General features: G+C 43.0%; 1 protein-coding gene across 3 annotated transcripts in view; it reads right to left on the bottom strand.

The window, feature by feature from the left end:
* Window positions 1–295: 295 nt before the first annotated feature.
* MAPKBP1 (mitogen-activated protein kinase binding protein 1) overlaps window positions 296–25,538 on the bottom strand; it is a 533,456-nt gene continuing 508,213 nt past the window's right edge. Inside the window, exons 28-31 of one of the 3 annotated variants that reach the window (XM_069208767.1) lie at window positions 16,574–16,869; window positions 9,844–10,866; window positions 5,207–5,292; window positions 296–4,396 (exon numbers count right to left, since the gene is read on the bottom strand). In XM_069208767.1, the coding sequence (XP_069064868.1) occupies window positions 4,091–4,396; window positions 5,207–5,292; window positions 9,844–10,866; window positions 16,574–16,869 (1,711 nt within the window). In that variant the 3' untranslated portion in view covers window positions 296–4,090. The remainder of the gene's footprint in view (window positions 4,397–5,206; window positions 5,293–9,843; window positions 10,867–16,573; window positions 16,870–25,538) is intronic. The other 2 variants (XM_069208768.1, XM_069208769.1) reach the window with 2 other exon arrangements.

Below are 25,538 nucleotides of genomic sequence, written 5' to 3'. Positions count from 1 at the left end.
GGGTGTAGCTGATGCTCGGTTTAATGTCATTTTAAACAGAGGTAAATCTGGTTATCTGTTGGCCTGTTCTGGTCAGTGATGATTCTGTTCAACAATGCAGGAATACCCAGAAAAGGCTTGAGATTAGTATTCCTACTGGTGAAATTGATGATATCAACACATGCACACATGTAAATATGCAAACATACTTATGTGTAACAAAATGCACACTGTATTATGTACACAAGCATTTTTACCAGTCACGTTTCCTAATTCCAGTACATTTGTAAAACATGAATCTGCCATGAAACAGCTGTTACAAAGGTTCACACATTTTTATTTAAATTGTTTAAGACAAGGAATACAAATGAATAAGGAGTTAAAAAACATCCCCCTTGATTACGCAGGAGTGGGACCAGGCAAATCACAGTGCAAAAACACAAGCATAAAATAGTCGTTCAAAAATATAAAAACAATACAATTTTCTTATTTCTAGAGAAAGTATAAAACAAACTTTTCATAAATAAAGTGATTGCAGTTGGTTAAAGAGTGTAAAAGAGGGGAAGAAAGTGCCTCTATCAGAACCAAGACATGCAGAGCATGGTTTAGTGTCTCCTCGGGGTGGTTTTCCGTGCAAATCCTGCCTCCGTGCTCTAAAATAGATTTTTTTCTGCCTACAGTGACCACAGTCCATTGCAGCGCTTATAAATACTATTTACAAGAGGCCTTTTAGCGCTCAGGTCCCTGGGATCAAGCTGTATCTGCAAAAAGGAAGGTGCCTACTGTAAAAGTAAGACATGCATAAAGTATGGACGTAGCAGTTATTCCTTGGGAGGGGTCTACATGCAGCTATTGCCCACATGCTCTGAAGACTAGATTTCTGCCTCCAGTGAACACAACACTGCAGGACTCACTTTATACTGCATCCAATGATGGGGGTTAGTCCTCTGGCAGCAAGCATCAATTAAACTGTGAAAGCCACTGAAATGGAAATGCTCAATCAGCCAGGCAATCTACCCTGGGCTATGCTGCATCTATTACAAGCTTACGAACGGCCATTAAACTAGATTAAAACTGGTTTAAAAACATTAATATGTGCCTGTTTTGTAAATTCAAAATAGTATAGCACTTGCTATCTTTCTGAAAGATACTATCCAACCTTTACTGCGTATCTGTGGGTCTGGTTTGATTTCTGGTGCAATGCGAGTTTGTGGCCTAAAGGCACAGGCAATGCGCCCGAACAATGAGTGGCAGACATGTTGCACGAAGGGGATGTAAAAGTCACAGACAGAATGCATTAAATGTCAATTGTGTTGTTGTACCAAGTTCGCGGCACTTGTCTGCTGAACATGGAAGATTAAAAGGCGGATTTTTCAAATGAAAGATGGAAACTATGTACGCAGCCTCAAAACAAACTATTTCTGTGTCTGTGCTGCATGGCATGCATGCTAAGTAGGATATTTTAGACCCACACTAAACAAGCAACCTTCACACAATAGAAGAGTACACCTACACATCTGCTATTGGATAAGTGCAGGTGGGGGACACTGCAGGAGCACTTTAAGATGCGATGCTGATGTCGGAGGTCCCTTGGCATTCACCATTAAGTTGTCATCTAAAGGGTAGCACAAAAAGAAAACGTGCACAGCAGACCAGCTTTGCAACGCAAACACCCTCAGCTTTGCACACAGTTATACCTGCTGAACTTTTCACTTACGATACCAATTAACACCTTTTCTAGAAAGCCTACATTCCTCATTTTTCCCACTTACTCACCTCACACTCCAACTTAACAGAACCCTAGTTCTACTCTCGCAGCATAAATACAGCTACATTGTATACACAAGACCTTAGCAGATGGTAAGCCCAGCAACCAAATACTTCTGTAACATTAAATCTAAACAGAAGGGTAACACATACATAGCTGTGACCTGAGTTGTGCACATTGTGAAATATCAAGGAAGGTTCTAGATGGGAGCTTCTGTCCCTTAGAAACTGTCCATAGTTTATTTCCCACATCCAGAGACCCTCCCAGTGCAGGACTTGCCTCGTTAGTGCTGCCAGTATTCGTTGGATGTTCCCTGGGGTGAATAACCACAACAAGGTGTGGTTATGCAAGCCAAACCGTACTGCTCGTGACAGCTAATTTAAGACTGTACGTCTGAATTATACATCCAAACCTGGACATTTATGCTAATGTGAAAGACACAATTGTGGGCTTACTCCAGTTATCTGACACAGTCTGCATGATTCACCCTACCTGGATGAGCTATGCAATGTGATGACACGTGCACTCAGTAGTGCCCTACAAGGATGTTCAGAAAGGCAGTCGAAACTGCAGTGCTTACCACTCCTTCATCAACGCCCCCTAGTTTACACTTGGTGTTCTCGGATACATTAACCCCTAAGTGCTCCTTACGGACTTTGACAAAATGTGGCTCACTGGAAACCAACGGGTAAAAATGCTTGACTACAACTCGTTCAAAGCCAAAACCAAAGACAGCAGGCTCAGGCCAGGGCAAATAACGCTTAAAGTTAAAATGCAAGCATAAAAAGATTGCACTTGATTACTCCCCTCCGGGTAGCAGCCAGACCACTACAAACGAATTTCCTGGCCAACAACTATTCTTCGTTCAAAAACTGTTGGCACAATTTGTTTTTAAATTACCATGAGCCCTATCACCACTTAAAAAGATGGAGTAGTCAGCCATAACTATGTGTAAACAATAATCCAGTCGCTTCAATTGGAATTTAACATTTAAATTGATTTTTTTTGGTAATAATTTTAGTGACTGTGGATGGTATTTATTTTTCTTCATCTTTCTACAAATATTTACGTTTGCCCGGCTACTCGTTCCACTTTAGACCCAACTAGTTGGGCATCAGAAGTGTAATCTTAAGTGCTGCATTTTTTGTGTATATGGGACAGTCTAATATTCCACGTAAGTCACTTCCGCAAAAGCAAATAAAAAACAAAAATATCCATCTGTCCAGGGACTGACTGCCCTAGGTAGTCCTGCATGAACACATTAAGACCTGTCAGGAATCGGTGCCAAGGGAACTACTGCGATGCTTGTGGCTCAGTAAACGTGACAGAATGGCAGAAGCAAAGATGTGGAAAAGCTGAACATTGTAACAGGTAACAGCCATTTAAACATACGCTTCTCTTCAGTACACACATTCCCACTTGGAAAGCTCAAAATAGTTCTTTGTGTTCATAATCGGAGACACAACGGTGGCCTGAGCACCTGTAAAGAGGAAGCAAGCCTTAGAGGATGTGCTCTTTTGAGCACACAGGGGTGCAGGACAGAAGGAAACCCAATAAGAAGTCACACTTACAAAGACACGCTCCCCACAGGGGAAAATTGGTTCATTTCTTTAACAAGTAAATGGCGAGCACCCTATAATTTATAGGCTATAAACAACGACAGCTTGGGGGAAAATGGAGCACCTCAAAAGTCACAAGACGAGGTATGGTACACCCACCGACCTCTGGCTGTACCCAGATCCAGCCGGGGGGGGAGAGCTGTGCTCCTGGTGCACTCCCAATGTTTTAGGGGGATTATCCTGCTGGAGGCTCAAAATATTATGCTGATTGTCGTTATGGGGAAAAACATTAAGGCGAATGTTAAAAATACGTTAAACATAGAACTGTAACAGAAAATGACAAATAAATAATGTTCCACAAGCTGTACTTCGTTCTGATCAAACCAGTGTCTTACGGACAGCAAAGGAACCAGTTTCCGTTCATCCCCCAATGCTCCACGATGAGTGTCCGACAGGGCTGCAGGCGCTGCTGGTTGTCGGAAGGCTGCAGGGTTCCGCTCTTACCACACCCTGTGGCGACAGGACTGGAAAGGAGAGATGCTAAAATGGAGCAAGTTTTTTTCTGCTGTTAAGATTTATTAAATGTTCTAGAAGTGCAGCAGGTGTGTTTAATGGGTCCAAAATAAATGCCTGTGAAAAGGCCCTTTTCATGGTTACACGGTGAATGAACAATGTTTCCAGCAGCTTTCAGAGAGGTGGCCCAAACTTCTGAAAAGGCCAATTCAGTCAATTATTTTCTTGTCAGCTTTTAGCTGTCCCCAATCATCATCTTTATAGCCGGATTTTAGGTTTTTTTATCCATCCGTCGCTCCACTGCTTGCAGCAACAGCTCGGAATATTGTTGCAGAAGAGCCAGAGTCTTTTCATCACCAAGACGCTTTGGGCTGGACAGTACAGCAGAGTTGCCATCTCCCAGCTCCAGGATGACCGATTCACTGGGCTTCAGCAGGGAGCCTTCCTCTGGCCTGCAGAGGGGCGCACCATCAACGGCCACGGAATCCAACTCCTTTTTCACCAAGCAAAAGGTTTCAGTTAGGAGGCCAGCCATTTTCCCTTTGTCACTATTGGATTCTGTATCTGCTGTGGTGACCTGCAAACACAACAAGACAATTTAGCGAAGTCTTTGATACAGAAACGGGTGGTTTATTGATCCACCCAGGACTGCTTTAAAATCTGCACATCTGACTGGACCTTTAACTATAGTGGAGTGCCAGTGTGCTGGTGAGTTGAGTTTGAGTGCCATCCCATTAGTATTGTAGGGCCTCGAAGGTGGGCTTGATTTCAGGGACAGGAAATTGGGAAAGAGGACTATCTTCTAATCATGAGTTTTCTGCGACAACAATCAACATCAAGTTAGCAGAAAGCGTTCTGTGTTAACAAAGTCTAACATGGGTTTAAAGGTTTTAATTTCAAACATGTCTCTAAATGCAAATATATCCCTGCACAAAGTACTAGTTCTGCAGCAATGATCCTGGTGTCTAGTAGAGGAAGCAACTGTATCGTGAACAATTTTCATGACCCCTTTAATCTGCTAACTCACCAACAAGTTAGAGTTTCTCTATGAGACGATTAATTCTCAAACCATGTACCAGTTATAAATAAAAAAGGATTCTCCATCTATATACTGCAGACACCCCTTTCCAAACGAAGAGGACACTGTCAGGTGACAAACAGAATTGTTCCAGTTTTGGTAATATAGTGATCAAATAGAATGTATAGGACTAAGTGTTTTGATGGTATTCTCCAATGACAATACACACCATGCTGAAAAAAGGCACAACCATTACTGAACAAGCCAATCAGTTTCTCTGCAACTATCTTTTTTGTAGTTCCACATGAATAACACCTGCACTTAGACAGTTTAAAACCTGGTCTCGAAAAAGGGAATAGAAACACTTACTGTGCGGTACAAGCTGAGAGCCCTTCGGAGGCTGGTCTGTAGCTCCAATGTGACAAGTTCACACTGTTCAAAGCTCACTGGCAACTCTGAGGAGGAAATAATTGGAATTATGAGTAACTGACAAGATGTCAACTTGGAAGCCTGACTTGGGCTTCCACACAGGTTACACTTAATGAATATCGGTCACAAAATTCCCAAGAAAAGTTGTTGCAAGGTCCAGGAAAGTACGTTACAGTGGGGACATAGAGCATATAATTCAAAAATGGAAAACTACATTAAAAAGCTTTAAGAATAATGCATACGGCAAAGAATGTCCACATGAGTTATACTGTCTTCATGTCCCATCGGTCCCCCTAGCAAGAGTGCTTTGTGGTACCACAAGTCCCTCAGGTGTGCGCCTCGGTGTTTTAGGGTGTCGGTAGCTGTGCCGCTTGGAGGTCCCCCACTCCCCTACGAGTCGTGGCAAGGCAGCTTCTGTAATGTCAGCCATGCAGTTTCACCTCAACGTGACACTTGCGGTCCTCCATTAGGAACTTGCGTGCCCCCATTCACCTAGGTACTCGTCTCGCTGGTGTTCCTTGGTTAGGAAGTAACAGCTTCCACGTACTCATTTGATTTACATTTATTTGCGGCGAACTATCCCCATTCTGGCCGGTGCGGATTTCTACAACAGGTGAGATGGTTTCATATAGTGATAGCTCCAGGTGCGGACTATAGGCTATAAGTCTTTCCCTGAATGGACTATGCTGATGCGAGATTAATGCAGCATTAACCCCGGGGTGGTAGGAAACATTAGTGCGCCATTCAGCGCTGTGTTCAGAGCCCTTCTGTCCCGTAACAGAGCAGCCGATCTGTCGGGGCCACCGTAGGTTCTCGAGGCCCTGAAGAGGAGTTGTAAAGGGGGAAGAAGGGCTGCACAGGTACATCGCCGATATGAAACTTCCGCTCAGTGGGACCTTGCCTCAACCAATCAGCAGAGAGGCTTCCGGCACATTACTTCAAACGCGCTTAAATAGGGATGCCTTTGCCTTGTTACCGATACCCGGTGAGAGGGTCATGCTCATCCACAGAGGGGCATAAGGTCCAGGAGTCACTGTCTGTTTAATGAAGAGGGACTCATGCGTGAAGGTGTGAGTGACACCACGCTTAGAGAGGGTAAAACCCATGCATGCTATGAAAGGGCGGGAGCGAAGATAAAAATAGCTAACAGCTTAGGTAGGCTGTTTAATTGGTACTAGTTGTTGCGGTTTTTCATCTCGCGTTCTGCTCTGCAGAGTAACTCATATAAAAGGAGTTTATTGCTACATCAGCTCAAATACGGAGCTCAGACATCTTCGGTGGAGAAGACATTTCTGTGGGAAATTTCCTATAAAGTTTCGTTCAGACATAAAAAGGTAGTTCTGAATCTGGGGAACCCCGCTCATGAATACAACTGTACGGTACTTGGGATAACTAATACTCAATGGCATTCACCGGAAATGTAAGTAAATAAATGTAAGGGTTTGTGTGACTAACTTCCTGAGCATTATACATTTTGAACACCATATGACAGAGGGAGAACACCTTTACCAGACAAGTCAGCTCTTCTCTGAGCTCAGTTTCGATGGAAATCACAGGTCTGTGATATTACATCTGTTACCTACAGTTAGGCATGTTAAGACAACATGGTTGTATCATTCCTACAGCTGGAATTTTACCCTACAGGGAAACAGTCACACATAGTTTAGACACCTTAAATGAGAAATGCTTGTCTATGTACATTTACATATGACATTAATTTAGGACAGAGGTAGTCATAAAATATACAGTTGCTCATGTATGCAGATATTTAATATTATATTTAGTTAAGCTAGGGAGTGCTTACGTCCAAATTAAAATGTGTGCGTCATTAGTTACACTGGAAACAAGTGAAGGTTTTGAAATCCCCACCCTGTCTCTAAGTGCGCGACTAAGTGGAGATAAAGTGTTGAAGAACAAGTTACTTACCAGCGGTGAAGCCTATCTGGGAGAGACTACGGGCCTGACTTAGAGTAACCACCTCTGCCAAACTATCACAAACGTGGCCGATATCTCGCCCTCCGTATTACAATTCCATTATAGGCTATGGAACTTGTAGTAAAGCGGGACAGACATCTGTCATGTTTGTGATGGAATAACTCCTCTGCCAAACTAAATCAGGCCTTATATCTAGCTGCAGATTCTTTACCTTTTAACCATCCCATGTTGAATGTAAATTCCAGGGTAATGTCCCAGGATGAAGTACATACATGATCCTAAGTGAAACACAGAAGCTGCATAGACATTGATGCAAGGACTGCCACCATGTTTCCAAATCTTTCTTGGGGTTACCAAGACAGTTCATCAAGTTGCTTTGATATCTGGAGGTCAAAGAGTTAAGGTGCGTTTTTGGTACATTTGTGTCACCGAGAGATTAGCAAGAAACTGCTCCTTATTTAAAGGGACTACAGCCGAGACTACCAGGCCATTATTTCTTAATCCAAGACTACCAAAAGGACACACGATCCAAACAACGGGAGACCGATTTTTGTTTGTTTCACCCTGTTTCAAATAACTAAAGACCTTCTCCCAATACAGTCTGGCCTACTTGAAACGATCACTGTCTCAGAGCTCTTGCAGAGCCTGCCAGTGGCCTGTTCTGAAAAAAACATATCACCAGGCTGAGAAAATGGCTTCACTGAATTCTTGCTTGCTTCAAAAGAAACACCTGACCTTAAATTCATTGCTTGAAAGCGGGCCTCAAATACTACAGGTTTGAATCAAATGATCAGTCATCTAAAAAACCTTTGGGGAAGACCCTGAAATAAACATTCTTGAAATCTTTGCGTGTACAGCATGACTGCTGGGTGAGGAGGATGCAGCAGGCAGGCCGAAGGACATAGGTATGCTGACAGACGTGGGCAGGTCTGTAGCAGACTAGTGTAGCACGGCATGTTTGCCTTGTGTGTGGAAAGGAGCCAAACTGACAGGACTTATAGGATGCATTGACAAAGTACTACAGTTCCCTTCCACACAGAAGGGCATCCAGATGAATGCAGTAAGAATTGGATAAGCACACAGGAAAAATTCGTACATCATAGCACCTTTTGCAGGCTTAGTTTCACCACTGATTTCCTGAAAGCCTTTCTCGATCACACTTTAAGTTTGTTGTATCTTTACCATATCACCATGCTCAAAAGGTAAACAATTACAATTTTCCATAACTTGATTGTACTATATGCTTGTCAAACAAATGTCTCATTGTATCGCTCTAGTTTTCTGGAAATAAATTGTGGTCTTAAGTAAACAAACACAATAACAACTATACAAAGAACCGAGTTACATTTGTTAATGTTTGCCTGAATTCAGACAGCCAAGGCTGACAAACTGAATTAATGTAACAGACTAGAATTAATAAGCAGTTTAAGCCACTTAATACAGTACCTTCTTTCTGAAAGTTTGCACATATGACGACACGATTTTCAGCACACTTCAACAATTTGTAAGGTATTATTTTATCAGGGAACAATCTGGATGACTATCAGCATTAGGAAAAGTTAATAGCCATAAAGGGAAACTCTTGAATTACGGTTGACCTTGGCTGTTTGAAAAGGGCTGCACTTATGGGTGAAATAGGAAAATAATGTTGTATAAGGTTTCAAGGAACACAAACAAAAGGTGCATATTTACGAAATATTAATCCACAAACCAGAAGTGATGCTCAAACAATAGGCAAACAAGATACTACCAGATACCAACCATCACGATGAAACAAGCTGAGGAGGGAGGACAACATGTAATACATTTACAGGCAGTATTAATCAGCATTTTATGTGCAATAAGAATTTTAATTCTGGTGATTAACTTTTTACTCTGCCGAAAAATAATTAAGACCTTTTAAACTCTAAATACGACTTGAGTTTATATCACAAATGGGAACAATCCCGTCCAGTAAGGTCTGATGAGGTAAACCTAAACGTCTAGATATTTTCTGATTCAAATCTTTTCATTGGGAGATGTGTTGGTGTAAAGAGTGGTCCTATGAAACCGTTAGCCTGAAGATATTTCAAAGTACACGTGAATGTAAAAGCCTCCCTTTCCAAGGGGAAGGTGGCATTGTATAGCATGGCTGAGAAACCAAAACATGCACAATATCTGCCGAAGAGAAGAAAAAGCCCTGCGTCTTTGGTTAATGCTTCCCAGAATTCAGAAAGCTCAGGTTCTGCAGAGTTCCAACCATACGGTCTTTAATTTAAGAACAGTTGCTAGGAATGAAAACATCCGATACTGATGCCCAATGACTACAGAAATAGCAAAATAATTAAACACAACTGTCACATCTCTATAGCTAGCTCTATTCACTGTTTATATACATTCCCACGACCATAATATGGAATTCTCCTGTGTTAACCAGGCATGTGGTACCGAGTACTAACAGGCGGCAGGTAACTAACTCTGAGAGTGGTGCACTTTACAGTTTAGTCGGTCGGGCTTCCAGTCACAGGAAGGGAACACCTAGATAACAAGAAATTATACATAGTAACATTGATTGCCTCTAACTAGCATACTGATTAATACTGCCCTGAAGACTTAATACAGACAGCAAGGAAATGTTAGATGAAAGTACAGAAAGGCCTCACCGATCTTGGGGTGACTTATGGAACGAGACAGATTCAGACAAGATGAGACAGGCCGGAGGCTGGGCGACACGCAATGCAATGGAATCGTGAGGCGATTCACAAAAACAGGAGAAAGGAGGGAAGAGCAGATGAGAGGTGGACCTCCATGCGCACCTGAGTCTGGGGAGGGCTGAGCAATGAATGTGGGTGACCCCGGTCTAACTGGGTCAACTGGGCAAAGTCCAGAGTGGTAATCAGCTGTGTGGCCAATGCTTGATGATCTCCCCCTCGATGTGCAGACCACTTTTCCAGTGTCCCCAAGTTCGGAGCTTTCTGGACAGTCTTTTAGTTTTGGACTTCCATCAGCCGGTTCTTCTTGCTGATCAGCTCTATAATTAGGATTCTCCAAGGAACTGCTTTTTACCAAACTTCTTCCAGTTTGGCCCTCACTCTTACAGCCCCGGCCCACATCGCCAAAGGACAGTTTTGCTTTACATGTTCCTGCAGGAGACCGGGGAGCTTCAAGATTAAAAGGAGCTTTGCTTCTGCAGGTAGGTGAGAAAGAGGCAAATACTGGTCTATCAGGTAATGATTTTGGGATGTCCAGCGTTAAGTGTGCCCGATTAGCAGATGATAGCTTGCCTTGAAATGGCTTTTGAGAACAGTTTGCAACCGGCTGAAAGGATGGCTTCAATAAGACATTCTCTTTCCCAGTTAGTTTGCTTCGGTCCTCATCTCCCGACACGTTCTCTGATACCTGCTGATTACTTTTTTCATCCATGCACACAGAAGCCTCTGGATTATCATTCAGATTCAAATTTTCACCCATTGAGATACTGCGGGACATCTTAGCCATAGAACTAGTGGTTGGGTTCATATAAGACCTTGATTTTGGAGTCTTAAGTGTTTGGCTGCTGGTACCAGTATTGTCCACCTTCAAGTAAGTGTTTGGCAATGTCCGCCGGTTATGGTTTCTTTGATCCTTCTCAGTCACTGGTTGAGGGCGTGCCTTAGCTGGAGACTCCCCAACTGCTGCTTTGTCATCTAAGGGGAAAAAAAAAGATCACATGCACAATTCTCTTGTTTAGAAAGTTAGTTTGACTCAATCTTAATCTTCATTTGAATTCTGTGGCGTGTCTGACCAAATAAAAAAAAAAAAATAAAAAAAAAAACCTTAAGTAGATTTTAGAGCAAACAAGACCCTATCATTGAATCTTACCAGTACTTTAGATCATAAGCAATGCGTTTCACATTTAAAATAATTCAGTTCACTGGCAGACTTTCACAAACGTCTGCACGGGATCTAAAAACCCTTATACAGATCTTAAAATCTTTGCATCGGTTTCAATATATGTTCAATTTCACAGATACGCTGAAGTACTCATTTTTTTAGTCACCACCGATAAACATTTTAAGTACAATGGAGTTTATACAGCTACTCTTCATTTATTTCTGGTGTTCTTTACTGTGCGGCGATGACATTACAACTTGTGTCTGAAAGAATTTTGAAATTATTGTAGACCGCAGCAGAAGAAAAGGAGTGAAGCAATTAAAGATAAAGAGGGCAAATGAAGCAAACAGCAAAGCTTCAACACAAAGTGAGAGCCTAAGAGGGGACAATTCATAGCACCTTGAAATCAGTCTGAGTTTTCTACCTCTGGACCCAAAATGTGGTTGAGGAGGTTAAAAGGAAAACAGTTGAACACTAATTTAAGAAAATCTCACTTCACTTTTGACATCTCCTGTTTTAGGTTACCAGGTAGTTAAAACACCAAATATACCTGCATGCATGCTAAAACTGACTGAGGATACTGCAGCTACCTGCAGAGTCCTCACATTTGAATACCCCATGAGCAAGACTAGATCCAGAAAGAGCGGATTCTGAAATGGCTCTTCGGTACTGGCAGGGGGTGCTGACAAAGGTGATGTAGGGATTGGTGCAGCAATGAGTTCAGAGGTACAAAGCACCCTTCCCTGTGTCCCAGCATCAGTTCTACTGTTTTTTTTTTTTTTTTTTTTTTTTTTTTACAGAGTCTTTAACGACAGGTCGAGAATTGCAACAGCGTATAGGTGTAGTGCAACTAATTTGACATCTTATCGAATAATGTTAGTTTTCTTCAGAATGGGCAGGTGGGATGGTCAGTAAGGAATTTTCAGTTATATCGAGTATCCACAAAAAGATAGCTAGTGAAGGATTTTTTTTCTGATGGATAATTCTACCTGCACATTTCTCACATTTGAAGCAATACTCGGTTAGGGACAGGAGCCTGAAGACAATCACACAAGGACAGGACTCCTGGACATTAGTCTCATTGCTTACAAGTCCAAACAGCAATGTTTGGGAAAGGTGTGGAGGGAAGACCATGTCTCTGCTTTGCAAATGTCTCCCACTGGCATGCCCATGGCTAAAGCCACTGTAGGCGACTTTGCTGTGTTAAGAGTGAGCCTGAATTCCCTTGGGTGGTTCCTTCTTTGCCAGAATGTGACAGATCTTGACACACAAGATAATCCAGTGAGTTATTCTGTGGACTGCCTTACCCTTCTTGCTACCAGAGCGCCCAATAAAGAGCTAGTTATCAGATCTGATGTCTGTTGTACACCAGATGTAGAAATTACTCCACATCTAGGATCCCACCTTTGCACTCTCTCCTCTTTGGGGGTGTGAGGGGGGTAGGTCAACATTTAGCAAGGTATACTATCCTATCCCTGGTGAAAAGGGGACACCACCTTAGAGAGGAAAGCAGGTTTTTGTTTGGAGAACTAGCTTGACTAGGAAGTAGCACATAAGGATGTATTCTTAAAGCTCCCTAACTCAACAAGCTGAAGTTATGGCAACCAAAACCAACATTTACATCTAAAAAGTCCTCAACTGGCAATTATGTAAGAGTGTCAATGTGAGTTCTGCTCAAGGACATCAAAGCAAAATGCAAGTTCCTCTGTGGCATGATAAATTGAGAGGGATGATAAAAGCTAGAAAATCTTATGAAAACATGTAAGCACTGACCAGTGACTTGAATAGGGACTGTTGGTCTGAAGACATAGAAAGGCTGACAGACACTATCTGATCATGGCTTCAGCGCAAAACCGTTGGGTTAAGGAAACAAACTGCAGTCTAACAGCCAAAGATGCCTTCAGAAGATCTATGCTCAGTTGGTACAGCAGGATACAAACGTGTTACATCTCCCTGAACAATCTAACTTAGTCAAGAGAAGACCAGCTGAAAGAATCATATCACCCACCTCTAGTGTAGGTGGAAAGTCCTCAAAATACTACACAGTGGCCAAGCATAAAGGTACTCTAGGGACTGGGTCACAGGACATGCAACTCCTGCTAGCACTGACACCACATGCCCTATCCCTGTTTGGGACAAGCAGATCCACTTTGACCATGAGATGAAGTGCCCATATAGCACACAATTCACTTCTATGCCAAGGATGCCAGTCTCTCAGGGTCCCCCATTTTGTTCATCCTAATGCTTCGCTCTTGCCACAAATTTCTTGATAATATGGAGCAACGCATCTTGTCCATTCCACATGTCTTCCATAAAATATTGTAAGTGTCCTGGCTGACTGGGGACCACCAAGGAAGCGATGTCCCAGAGTGTGTGGATATAGCATTCCAATAAACCGGCTGCATTTAAGGACTGTAATGCCAGCCTTAAAGCTGAAGACATTTGTTTCGTACACCTTCAAGCTTTTTAGATTCTATGTACGAGATAGGGTTCTGGATTAAGCCTCAAAGTGGAAGATGCTTGCACTACCAAGCTTTCCGGACAGGGGGTATACGGAAATAAATTAAGGATCTCCCCAGCAGGTCTGGAGCGTTGAGCTATGATCCTGTGTACTGCAGGGCAGAAGGATGGTTTGGACCACAAGCCTGCAACTGTGAGAGCTTCGTAACAAGCCAAAAGAGGGTCCCTTGAAACGTGTACTGATGGGTAACACATCCGTTAGGATGTCTGGTGTAAACTCCACTGATGCCTGTGGGAATTCAAATAATTTAGCAACGTTCGTGAGAAGCATGCGGATAGGTCCTAGACCAGGGACATTGACAATTTCTATATCCTGAGATGCGTCTTGTCCACTTGCACCTTGAACAGACATTAAATCAGAGTTGTAGCCAGCGTCATCAACATCTCCTCAGCCATCCTTTGACTGCTGGTCCAAATCTGAACCGAAGAGGATATAGATCACCTCCAGATATTGCACTTCTACATGATTTAGACCTCTGTACAGTTGGCAAGAAATCTTGGACAGCTGATGGGAGGTGGTGCCAACAACAGAGGCAGAGTGTGCAAGACAACAGCGACACTGGTGTCAACATCTTTAGTTGCGCCAAGGTCAACAACTGAAGTGGTACCTGTGTTGCCTTCATAGTCTGGTTTGAAGACTAATTGGGGGGAATGGTGGGAGACGGTGCTGGGTTGAAACCGCATGCCACAGACGTGGGATGAGAGCAAAGGTGCAGACTGGCGTCCCAGAAGGTTCCATTGTGGCAAAAGACAATCCAGAGAGGACTGCGTTGGCCTGGACAGCTCCATCACAGTCTGCATGATGGAGGGCAGATCTGAACCAGATACTCAAAAGTACAGATACTTTGTAGTCTGCACCAACACTAATGGTAGAGTTGGAGAAGGAGACTGCACAGGGGCTGTAGGGGAAAATCTCCATCTAACTCACGGGAAAATAGAGCTAGGGGTGACTTACCCTAGGTTTTGAGGTTCTCAGGGAGGGTGTAATTTTTTGTCCTTGCGATGCCTCCTCCTCTCCCTGGAAGACTTAGGAAGAGGATCATAGGGGTCATCAGAGGATTAGGTCCAGATCCAGGTCAAGAGTGATTGCTCCTCTCCGTTGTGCTCTTCACTTTCTCTATGATCCAATGAGCTAGGAAGTTTGGCTTTATGCCCCTTGGGTTTATCTGGAGGCACATGGTATACAATATTGTGCTGTACCTCGAACTTAGGCAACACAGATAGTTCTCAGGCAGATCTGTGATGGATCTATTGATATCACAATGGCAAGTGGCTAAAATCTGTCATTTACAATGGGAACATTCTGTACATTTCACCAACTTAAAAAACAAATATATATATATATATATATATATATATATATATATATATATATATATATATATATATATATATATATATTATTATTATTATTATTATTTTTTTTTAGAGCAAACATTTTTCCTTGCATAAGGTGAGGCTCTGAACATGCACTGAAAGGTGCAGAAAAAAAACTGAACATCAGAGTGCAAAGAAAAACAACCCAAATTCTAACTTCTGGAAGGAGCTGCATGGCACTCCAGCTGCACATTTTACAGGCTGAAGCTACTTAGGTAGTCATTACTCTATGCTTGCTTGTATAATACTCACTGTTGACTCCCTGACAGATTTACCGGGTTACTTATCAGCATGCTTTATTACATCTTTGCTGATTAATGTTTAACTTTACATTCTTCAGCATGATTTCAAATGTGAATATTGATACAAGATCTATCTTGCCTGCTCTTACACACAACCTGAGCTTTTCCATTACAAACTGATCGTTCCTTCATCTTAATTTTCACTTTTATGGTTTACCCATTACATAGAGAATCCATTGCACAGTAACTGGACTGATTACTTGTGCTATTCTTTCTCAATGGTTCTCCCACACCAAACTTCAGCATTTAACAATTCTTGAACACTTCACATACTCCACTCATTCCTATAGAATTTTAGGGTGCAGGTTACCTGATTCAGATGAAGGACAGGGTTATGGTCTTCGATGCTTATAATGGTAGTTTGCTTTCCGCTGTCTTTGTGAATCGTGGGTTTCACTGTCAGTATAATTTAACCCTTAAGCAAACTAAAACTGGAAGCAGAACCACCATGTATAACTGGTGGGCCTCATCAATTCCAGGACTACTTCTTTTAGCCTTTTCTCTTTCCATATTTGTAGTTATGGAAAAGTTGGTTGCGTTGCTGAAATAACTTATTATTCTCTTTATTCTGTGCACACATCCAACATGTCTGAAAGAGGCCCAAAATGTTTCCTCAACTCACCATGCCCACATGCATAGTGGTTAAGGACATAAGTCATAAGGGCTCATTTTAGGGTTGTCATTAAACATAAGATAGTACACTAATACTAACTTCTCACACAGTGTAAATCCTTTTATACTCAGAACTGCCCTAAAGGCTCTTACTGCCCCCCCCCCCCAACCCCCAACCAGTAAATGTATCTGAATTACCTTGTGCTACCAGATCAAAGGCCTCTATCATAAAGCTCAACATTACTCCTGAAAGCCTCATATCAAGCACGCAATTAAATATGGCGCACCAGTTTCCAAATGAATTGCACTGTATGATGAATAAAGATGCAAACCTTTTATGGCCATAAACACACTTTCAAAATAAAGTAAAAACAATAGTAACCAAAAAGGATAACCAGACTAACATCCCAAGAGTGACATGCATAGAACCAAAAAAAACTGGTATTGTAGGCTTGAACACACTGCCCCTGTGTATGGTTTTAACAACCAAAACAGCACGACCATACTTTGAGCAGCGGAATACATAAGAGGCAAAATAAAAATGCCTTGGAGTGGACACGAGTTGGGGGCGGGTGAGCAGGTACTGGAACACTACTTCTCCAGTGTGAGATACACTAAGCGACATCCCTGCAGAAGCAGGGTACACAGGCCTGGCATGCGACTGCCATTCCGTTTAAAACTTTACATGCAATGTCTGATCATGTCTTACCTTCGTGGATGAGATCTTGCACAGACTGGGTCTTTCTCATTCCTGCTGTTAAATGATCCAACGGAAAAGGCAACTCTCCTCTCTCAAAACCACCAGCAAAACTGTTGGTGTTCTCCGGGGCGGGTAGGCGCTTCCTCTGGGTGCTGCCGCTTTTGGAGCTGACATAGCCTGGAAGAAGATTCAGTCCATCGCCATTTTGCTGCCTTTCTTTTCCAATCGTTACCGCATCTGTGGTTTGTGTCTTGGCCTCAGGGTTGGGCATCAACTCTAGGTTTGATGAAGAGCAAGACCGACTCCTGTAACAGTAAGGTTTTGTTAGAATGCGAATATAACTTATCAAGGAGCAGCAGGATTGTTCATTGGAACATTACTGTAGCTACTGCAAATGATGTACGTGACTGGCGGCTTTAAGATACTTGGGCGGGGAAGCCGAGATGTAAGGAAGCTCTGCCTCCAGGTGAATGGAGGATCGGTGCAGCACGGATGGAAAACAGTGACACAGCAAAATGCTGTTATTCCTGACAAACCAGTTAACTAATCCACAACGCTGACACCATTACTAAAAAGAATAAGAAAAAAATGCCAACACGACAGAGTTGGAGAACAGAGATCCGAATTCAGGTATGGTTCCAACGAATACGTGGAGAAAGTAAGTGATTTAACTAAAACTGCTAAGTACAACACCACACACTTCTAGACAACAACGTTTTTTTTTTTTTTTTAGCACAGTAGTAACTTTGCAGTCTTACTACTAACAGCCAGGAGGGTCTCAAAAGTGGGAGGAGCAAAGGTCCAAAAAAAGCAAGCAGAGCCCTACAAAGCATGAAAACGTCTTCCTCCTAGAATCTTATGGCAATCATTGATATATTCTTAAGAGTTTGCACCATACTGGTTTTCTTTAATTTGGTGGTCTTGCAATATTTTAGGATCCCTCCCCCAAAAGTAAAACATTTGGCATACACATTTTTTAAATACTGTAGAACAGATGTGGTGTCCGACAAAACTACTGGTTAGTAGGTCCCCCACCCCCCTATAATCGGATTAAATATAATGTATAGAGCATTGAAAGAGCAGTAAGCAAAATTAAGTTTTACAAATATGGTGGTGAGCAAATGGGGATATCCTCCAATAAAAAAGTTTGACTTAAACCTATGTTTTGAAATGTCCCCACATCTGAAGAATGATTACAAGTGTCACGTTCTGAGATCTGTGGGACAAAGGGCTTAAGGGCTCCTTAGATGGGAACGTGATGTGATCTTCTTGGTGGGTGCTAGTCCTGTTCCTTCTGTTTCTTTAGGGTGGGGAGCAGGGACTAAAGTAAGCGCTCGTCACAGCGAGCACGCAGGGTGGGCACAAGGAGGGTCAGCCGCTGCCTTCGTAGTGGGGATCACATGCTCCCTAGCCATGCTTCCCGACTCCAGGAAAGGGCAAGCCCCTGTCTGATGACTCCTGCTTTTTATGAAAGAACAGAAGGTAGGGGCAGTGAGCTCTGCACACAATTCGGAAGCAGAAAATAGCAGGCTCAGCCATAGATATCAACTCTACCTTCTCAATTTCGGCTTCCCCCAAAGGATGTTGACATCACTTCGGAATTTTGAAAGGAAAGCTGAAAGCCTCATACTGAAGGGCCGTTGGAGTAATAGGATCTAGGAAACACTGCAAGGAATTCTTAGAAAAAGTCACGTCTACAAAACAGAAAATAAAGAAGAACAAGCAGTATACAGGGTTTAGCCGCAAGCATACCCATATTTGTCCGCAAGGCACTAAATGTGGAAATTTAGAAAAAGTCAAAGTAACACCAAAAAAGGGCATAGGAGTATCACTGATATTCCCGACTAGCCAATTGTTTAGACTGGATGGAGACTGCTGGCCATGGAGGAGACAAATCTAGCAGAGTTTTGGTTTGGCCTTGTCAGCGGGCACAGCGATCCATCCCATTAGAACACCAACAGGCTTAACATTTTATCTAAGACAGGCTGACTTCTCACCTATAGGAGTACGTATGGACATTACAGGGGAGGGTGGAAGCTGGCAGAAGTGGCCGAATATCTATTCCAGCAGGAGCAGCGCATCTTTCCACAGCAGTCACAAAGATACCCTCGCCTGCCTCCTTATTGAAATAGTTGTAGAATGCAAGCAACGGTTTTGAGTCTGGAGATGCTGAAGAGTAAGTTAGCTTACAGTGACCAACAATGGAGTCTCAAAATGTGAAAATTATCCAAAGCTGCAGGCCAATGCCCGATTTTACCCTCTGCACTGATCTCATAAAGCACTGGCTGAAAATAGGAGGAGCCCTCCCAACACTGAAGAGAATGCGCCAACTGAGAAAATACTATGAATGGTTTGGCTAGAGACTAGTTCAAATTAGTTCTGAGACGAATACCTCCTGAAGGACCGACACATTGAAATAATTACCTACAGCACCCTCTTCAACACCTTTCCACAATTTAGTTCTGTGCATCAATTAAGCATGTCCAACAAAGGTCCATGAGAACTGGGTATCTGGCAAATTCTGTAAAACTAACTGGGGCTGCCATCCTGGACATATGATGAACACTGAATTGAACCAGAACTAAATTGCTGAGCGGCGTTGAATAGCTTGGACTGGAGCGGGGCAGACTGTTTGGGACTTTGTGGGGCAGATTGGAGTGGGGTAGACTGTTTTGGATTGGAGTGGGGCTAATTGACCGCACTGGTGAAGGAGAGAGAATAAACAGGGCAGGTGGTAGGGGGAGAGGAAACAAGGATGGGTGGGTTCCCAGTTGAAAATCCACCCAAGAAAGCTGTGGTTCTGGTCTACTGCAATTTTCCACACTAGAACTTGCCTTAGCATCCTAACAATCGAAATGCTGGAAATCCTCATCTGGATATCAGGTAAGAAAAGCGACGTGAAAAATCAAGCATTTAGACCACAAGCAGCCTGATCATCCCATAAGGCAGAGGAATTAAAGGTCCAATCTAGTATTCTTAACAAGCTCAACCAACTTTTCGGGTACACTGAACCATAAATGTAATGTCCCTTTCCTCTGTTGAAGCTTTAAGCCCACAGGCTGATTTAACCATAAAAACAGGCGAGTGCTTGTAATTCATGAAATGCACATCACACGTTTCTGGTTTACACTGGTGACTCACAATGTCAAAATAGTCCAAGGCAGGAAAAATATCTTAATTGAAAGCACTTATCCTTTTGGACTTGATGTCGAAAGGAATTGAAGAAAGACTTGTTCGAATATTTTTGGTATGTGGATGTTTGAACAATGGACTAAAGGGAGCAAACTTTTTTTTTCTTGAAGAGATGCAATAATACACTCATTAACATAACAAATATTGGCAAAGTCATAATGTCTCGCCTACGCAGCAATCCGAGAGCTATTGCCATTATCAATGTCTTTTAGCCATATATTATGGAATGAGTGTGTGTGGAGTGAAATTAAGTGGGTTGGATTGGAATGGTCTGCTGTGGAACTGTGTGGCGTGGAGTTGTGTGGTGTTGACGGGAGTTGTGTAGTAGAATTATGTGGCATGCATCCAGTGGAATTATGTTGATAGTAATTGTGATACTGAGTGTTTTGGACTAATGTATAGTGAGATTGTGACGGAGTATAATTAAATGTAGTGGTATTGTGTGTTGTGAAGTGGAATTATGTGGCATGGTGTTTAATTGTGCAGCATGAGGTGGAATTATGTGCTGTGGATTGGATATATGTGGTGAGAGTTAAACTGTGGAGTAAAATTGAGGCTTGGTGTGAAATCATGTGGTGCGGAAAGGAACTGTGGAGTTGAATTGGTTGGCCTGGAACTGAGTGGCACTCAGTGAAATTATGCTGAATGGAATTATGTTGCATGGTGTTAAGTGTATTTGTATGGTTTGCTATGCAGCACTGAGTGGATTTATGTGGGTTGTATTTATGTGAGAGTAGTGTGATTATGTGGAGTTGAATTATGTGGTGTCGAGTGGTTTTATGTGTAGTGAAAATATGTAGCATGATGAATTGTCTGGTGTGGAATTGTGTGGCGTGTGGAATTGTGTGGCATGGTGTGGAATAATGTGGGCTGGAATTACGTGGCATGTGTGGAGTGGAATGGTATGGAAGTATGTGGTTGCAAATCAATTTTGTGGAGTGTAATTGTGTGTTTTGGAGTTTGTGGCTTTATGTGGAGTGTAAATGTGTGGTGTGAAATGGAATTATGCAGGTTGTAGTGGAACTGTGGGGTTAGAGATGAACTGTGATGTGAGGAGTGTAATTATATGGTCTGAAGTGGAATTATGTTGCGTGGAGTGGTATTACGTGAAGTGGTATTATGTGGCATAGAGCAGAGAAGAATATGGAGTTGAATTTATTGAGCTGTAATTATGTGGCATGAAGTGTCTGCAGCCAAATTGTGTGGTATGGAATTATGAGATGTTTAAATGTGTGGTGCGTAGTGGAATTATGCAGCATGGACTTGTGTGGTGGCATTGTGTGGCACTTAATTGATTGGTGGTGTGTTAAATTATGTGGAGTTGAATGCTTGTTGTCTATTTACTGGAGAGCTGAGGGAGTAGCCTTTATAAGATGTGAGACGATGTTTCTCATTCTGTCCTCTCAAACCCCCCCCACCACGCCGCAATTGGCTAGAACAGATTTCTGTGAAGTGTATCAACGGAGAAACCGGTTCTGATCCTCCCCCTGCCTCAGCAAATTCCCTATTACAACTTCATATTGTAGGAAGGTAAGGAGTTCCGTTGGTGGTTTAAAAGACTGACACACTGCAGATAGATGAGGAAATGCCTCTGCCAAAAGCGCAAACAGCTTGAATAATATCAGCATACAGCCCTTCCTTCACAGACAAACAATGCAGCCCCAGAGCAAAGGGTCTGTACAGGGGCTGTCTAAAGGAACTCAAGTCTCAAAGCTCGATAAATTGCATGCATGCACAGAACAGAAAGTCAATAGCCCACCTTGCTTATTTAAATAGAAGCACCAGCAAAGTCAATAGGTCTCGACTATTTAAGACCTATTGGCTTTGGCAATGTGTTTTTGCCATGTTGTACACCAGCGTGGCTGCTGTTCAGTATGGCTAAAAGTTAGTGACGTGGAGTGCCCTAGCCTGGATTTGTTGGAGTAGTGTCAAAGAGTGAAGTAGGGGGAGTAGTGTAGAGGGGAGTAGAGTTCAGTGGTACAATGGCGAAGAATGTCAGAGTGGGGTGGAGTAGACTGGGGTAGAGTGCGTTGGATTGAGTGGAATGAGTGGATGAGAGTAGGTGGGCTGATTAAGTGGGATGGATTGAAATAGGGTGAAGTGGATTGGCGAGGATTGGATTGTGGAGGTTTAGATTAGATTTGGGAGGGGTGGATTGGATTGGGTGGACTAGATTAGAGTAGAGTAGAGTTAATTAGCGTGGGGTGGATTGGTGTTGAGTGGAGGGGTGAATTGGGGTTGGATGGGATGGACTGGGGTGAGGTAGATTGTAGAAGTGGGGTGGATTGGAGTGGGGTGAAATTAAATGAGGTGGTCTGGATTGGGGTGGAGTGGATTAAGGTGGAATAAAGGGGGTGAATTGGATTAGCATGGGGTGGAATGGAGTAGATTGGACTGCAGTGGGGTAGGTTGGAGTGGGGCACATTGTTTTGGATCAGAGTGGAGCACATTGTTTTGGATCAGAGTGGGGCAGAGTGAAGTGGGGCAGATTGTTCTGGATTTAATGGGGCAGATTTTTTAGATTGGGCAGATTGCTACTGGCCTCGAGTGGGGGCAGTTTGCTTTTGGCCTGGAGTGGGGGGGGGCAGATTGTTTTTGGCCTGGAGTGGGGGAGGTGGGCAGATTGTGGCCGGGGAGAGCGGTCAGATTGTTTTTTTACCTGGGGGGGTGGGGGCGCAGACTGTTTCGGGGTGGGGCGAATTGACAGCAGCAGTGGAGGAGGGAGAAGGGACAGGGTGGGTGGAGGAGAAAGAAGAAACAGGGACAGGGTGGGTGGGAGAGAGAGAAGAAACAGGGACAGGGTGGGTGGGATAGGGAGACGAAACATGGAGATGATTGTTGGGATTAACAGAAGCAAAATGGAGGGATAGGAGGGAAAAGCAGCAACATGGATAAAAGGCTGGAGTTCCAATCACTTATAGCTACAATGTAGCAACACACTTGAGTAGAAATGCATGCATGATCCAGGAAACCTTGCTTTACACAGGCAGCTGCATGGCTCACTGTGGTGAATATGCTTGTAAATCATGGGTTCAAATCCCATTAAAGCTGATCCAACACAGCCTTCTACTTTTCAAGTATCTTAAGAATGGAATAAGGCGTCATTGTTGAAAGATGTGGTTGTGTAACTATTCTAGCCATGTTTTAGACATTTTAGCAAACTAGGCCTGCCATTGTGCACTTTAGCCCAGTTACTTTTTATTCAGCATTACTTTGTTTTTCTAGCATTAGCCACATTTGCAGTGTTTTTTCTATCCGGTTGTTCTTTCACTTAGGAAAGCATTATGTTCTCAGCATAGCAATCATTTCACTTTGTGCTTTCCTCAAGGCTGCAGTCAGATAAGTTTGCTAGCAAAAGTGGTTGGCTGTCTCCAACATTGACAGAAATATAGATATACTTACGTGGGGACCTTTTCTTAGAATGTCAACTGTTATTATAAAAACACCTCTGTCCCATACACGTTAGAGGGAGATTCCAGCCAGATGACCACAACTGTATGCTGACCGCTGAATGTTTTCGTTATAGCTGCTTGCTTAGACTGCAGAATCTCTGGCCTATATAGGGAAGGTGTATTTTTAGACAAATGGCTTCCTTGCTCAGGTATGGGGGGGGGGGATGAGGGCTTCCCAGGGGGGGAACCTGAAGGGCAGATTAGGGCGTATCACACTATGCTCTAACAGCTTAGGTAGGAAATATCTTTATATTATTCCTAGTGACCGTATGGTGGGACTATTTTTGTGTTTCACTCTTCTCGTCACAATTTTGCTTCTACCGTGTTTTATCATCCTAGTTATTGCAATACATGCCATTTTATCTAATATGCAGTTACTTCACTAAACCTTATTGAACCATACTCTGCTTCTGTTTGTCTTTGTGTAAGACTAATTTAAACAGAGAAAGAGATGAGATCTGATCGACCACGATTCCCCTGAGAAGTCCTCTTTGTCATGCACCCAGTTACCACAATCATACCTGCTCTCGGGTGGAGATAAGGCACTGCTAGTTGGCGGGAAAAAATGTATTCGGCCGACAGGTGTCCCATGGTGTGGAATTGTACTCAGTACCCCACAATTCAGGTGAATTCTGCCGCCCAATTCCAGTAGTCTCATTAGGATAATGAGAAACTATGCAACAATGCTAGCTGAAAAAGAACCGTAGCATGACAGCTCAGTGAGCTGATCACCGTCACTGAACTATGCAGTTTCAGGCAGTCTGAGTTTGACTCTCAGACAGGAAGATTCAACCTTCTGTTCACTGGTGGCCCTCAGGGAGCAGCACTGCTGAAAGAAATTGTATGTGAAATATAACGCAACCCAAATTAAAGTGTTATTTAAAAGTGCCAAACGTGACCTGCTTGTGGGTAGAAAGTGAACATCTGCAGGTTTCAGGCTCATCAAGGCTGCAGCCATAACAAGTTTGTCTTTTCTTTGTGTGCAGATGCGCGGATCGAACATGTCCCTTTACATACAGCTCTTTGCAGAGGAGTCATTCACAGCAGATGACCCTCCCTGACCAGCAACAGCAGTACTGCATACTACAGATGCAGTGATGGAACTGTACAATGCGAACGAAGATAGTGGGAGCAGGAGATTGGCTGATGTGCATAGACTGTAGCAGCAGCTTGCAAACCTACCTTAACTTGGACGCAAGCAGCGCTGCAGTCATCATGACTACGATACCCTAGGGAAGCAATTATTTAAATTAATTCTCTGTGACCCCTCTAGCCAGCAACATTTTGTATCTTGTCAAAGATACAAGAGAAGTTAGAGATAAACAGCAGTATATTTTGGTGCTCAGTGGCCATACTTGAGTGATGGCAATTACAAACCTTAGGAACAAGAGTGACTATTTAGTCCCTTTACAATAGCCAATCAAGTAAAATTGTTGGCAATGTATTTTTCAGTGTTTTGTAAGGGCATTGTGGTGCCTAATTTCCAAAAAAACAATGTAAATAGCGCTATAGTTATTGAATCACTGCATTCCTCAAGCAGATTTTGTTCAAATAAACAACCAAGAATACAGACTACCATGGGTTTGGATGTATCTGGGGTCGTTTGGCTCTAAGGACCAAGACTACAAATGGTTTGTATACCCAGCCAGTTATAACTGCGTGAACCCAATAGAAGTCAAATAAGTGGTTGGTCCAAAATATGAGTGGCTGGCTGAAAAGAAGCTTAATTTTACTTAAAGCAAATGCACCTGGCTTTGTGTAGTATGTGAAAGACTGAAGTCACTGGAGTTCTGACCTGAGCTAATTAACATGTAGCTGGTGAATCCAACACCCGCTAAACTGATGCTCGTGTAAAGCACGCCAATACCTTTGGGCATGTGGGAAACTGGTTTACAAGTAAAAGAGGGAGCTTAAACGAGGCCCGCAGCAGCCAAAGGAGGCGAGACAAAGGAAGCCTAATGATAGAAAGATTATCACCTGCAGTGGGGAAGCAAAACCAGGCACAGGATTGCCTCTAGGAACCAGCTTTGGCAAGAGGCGCCTGGCTTATGCACAAGCATGCATGCTACACTGTGCACAGCTGGTCTGTGCACAATAAGGAGCAGGGCTGCAGCAAAACACCCACCAGCATTGTCTGCATACCACCTTGCTGTATGCTTCCAGAGGGCTGCATCCATCCGGGATCTACGCCTGGTCTGGGCTGCAGCCCTCTGCAAGGCTGTGTGTACTTTCCACAGAGGCTTTAGAATCTGGAAACCATGAGCACGAGCCAAGAACAGGTGTGTGAGGGGAGAGAAAAAGTTTCAGAACAAGCTGTTTGCTTATTTGCA

Source organism: Pleurodeles waltl, chromosome 9 (genome assembly GCF_031143425.1).
Source record: "Pleurodeles waltl isolate 20211129_DDA chromosome 9, aPleWal1.hap1.20221129, whole genome shotgun sequence".
NCBI classification, from domain to species: domain Eukaryota; kingdom Metazoa; phylum Chordata; class Amphibia; order Caudata; family Salamandridae; genus Pleurodeles; species Pleurodeles waltl.
The sequence above is the reverse complement of the archived record's forward strand: the minus strand, read 5'-3'. Positions and strand labels throughout refer to the sequence as shown.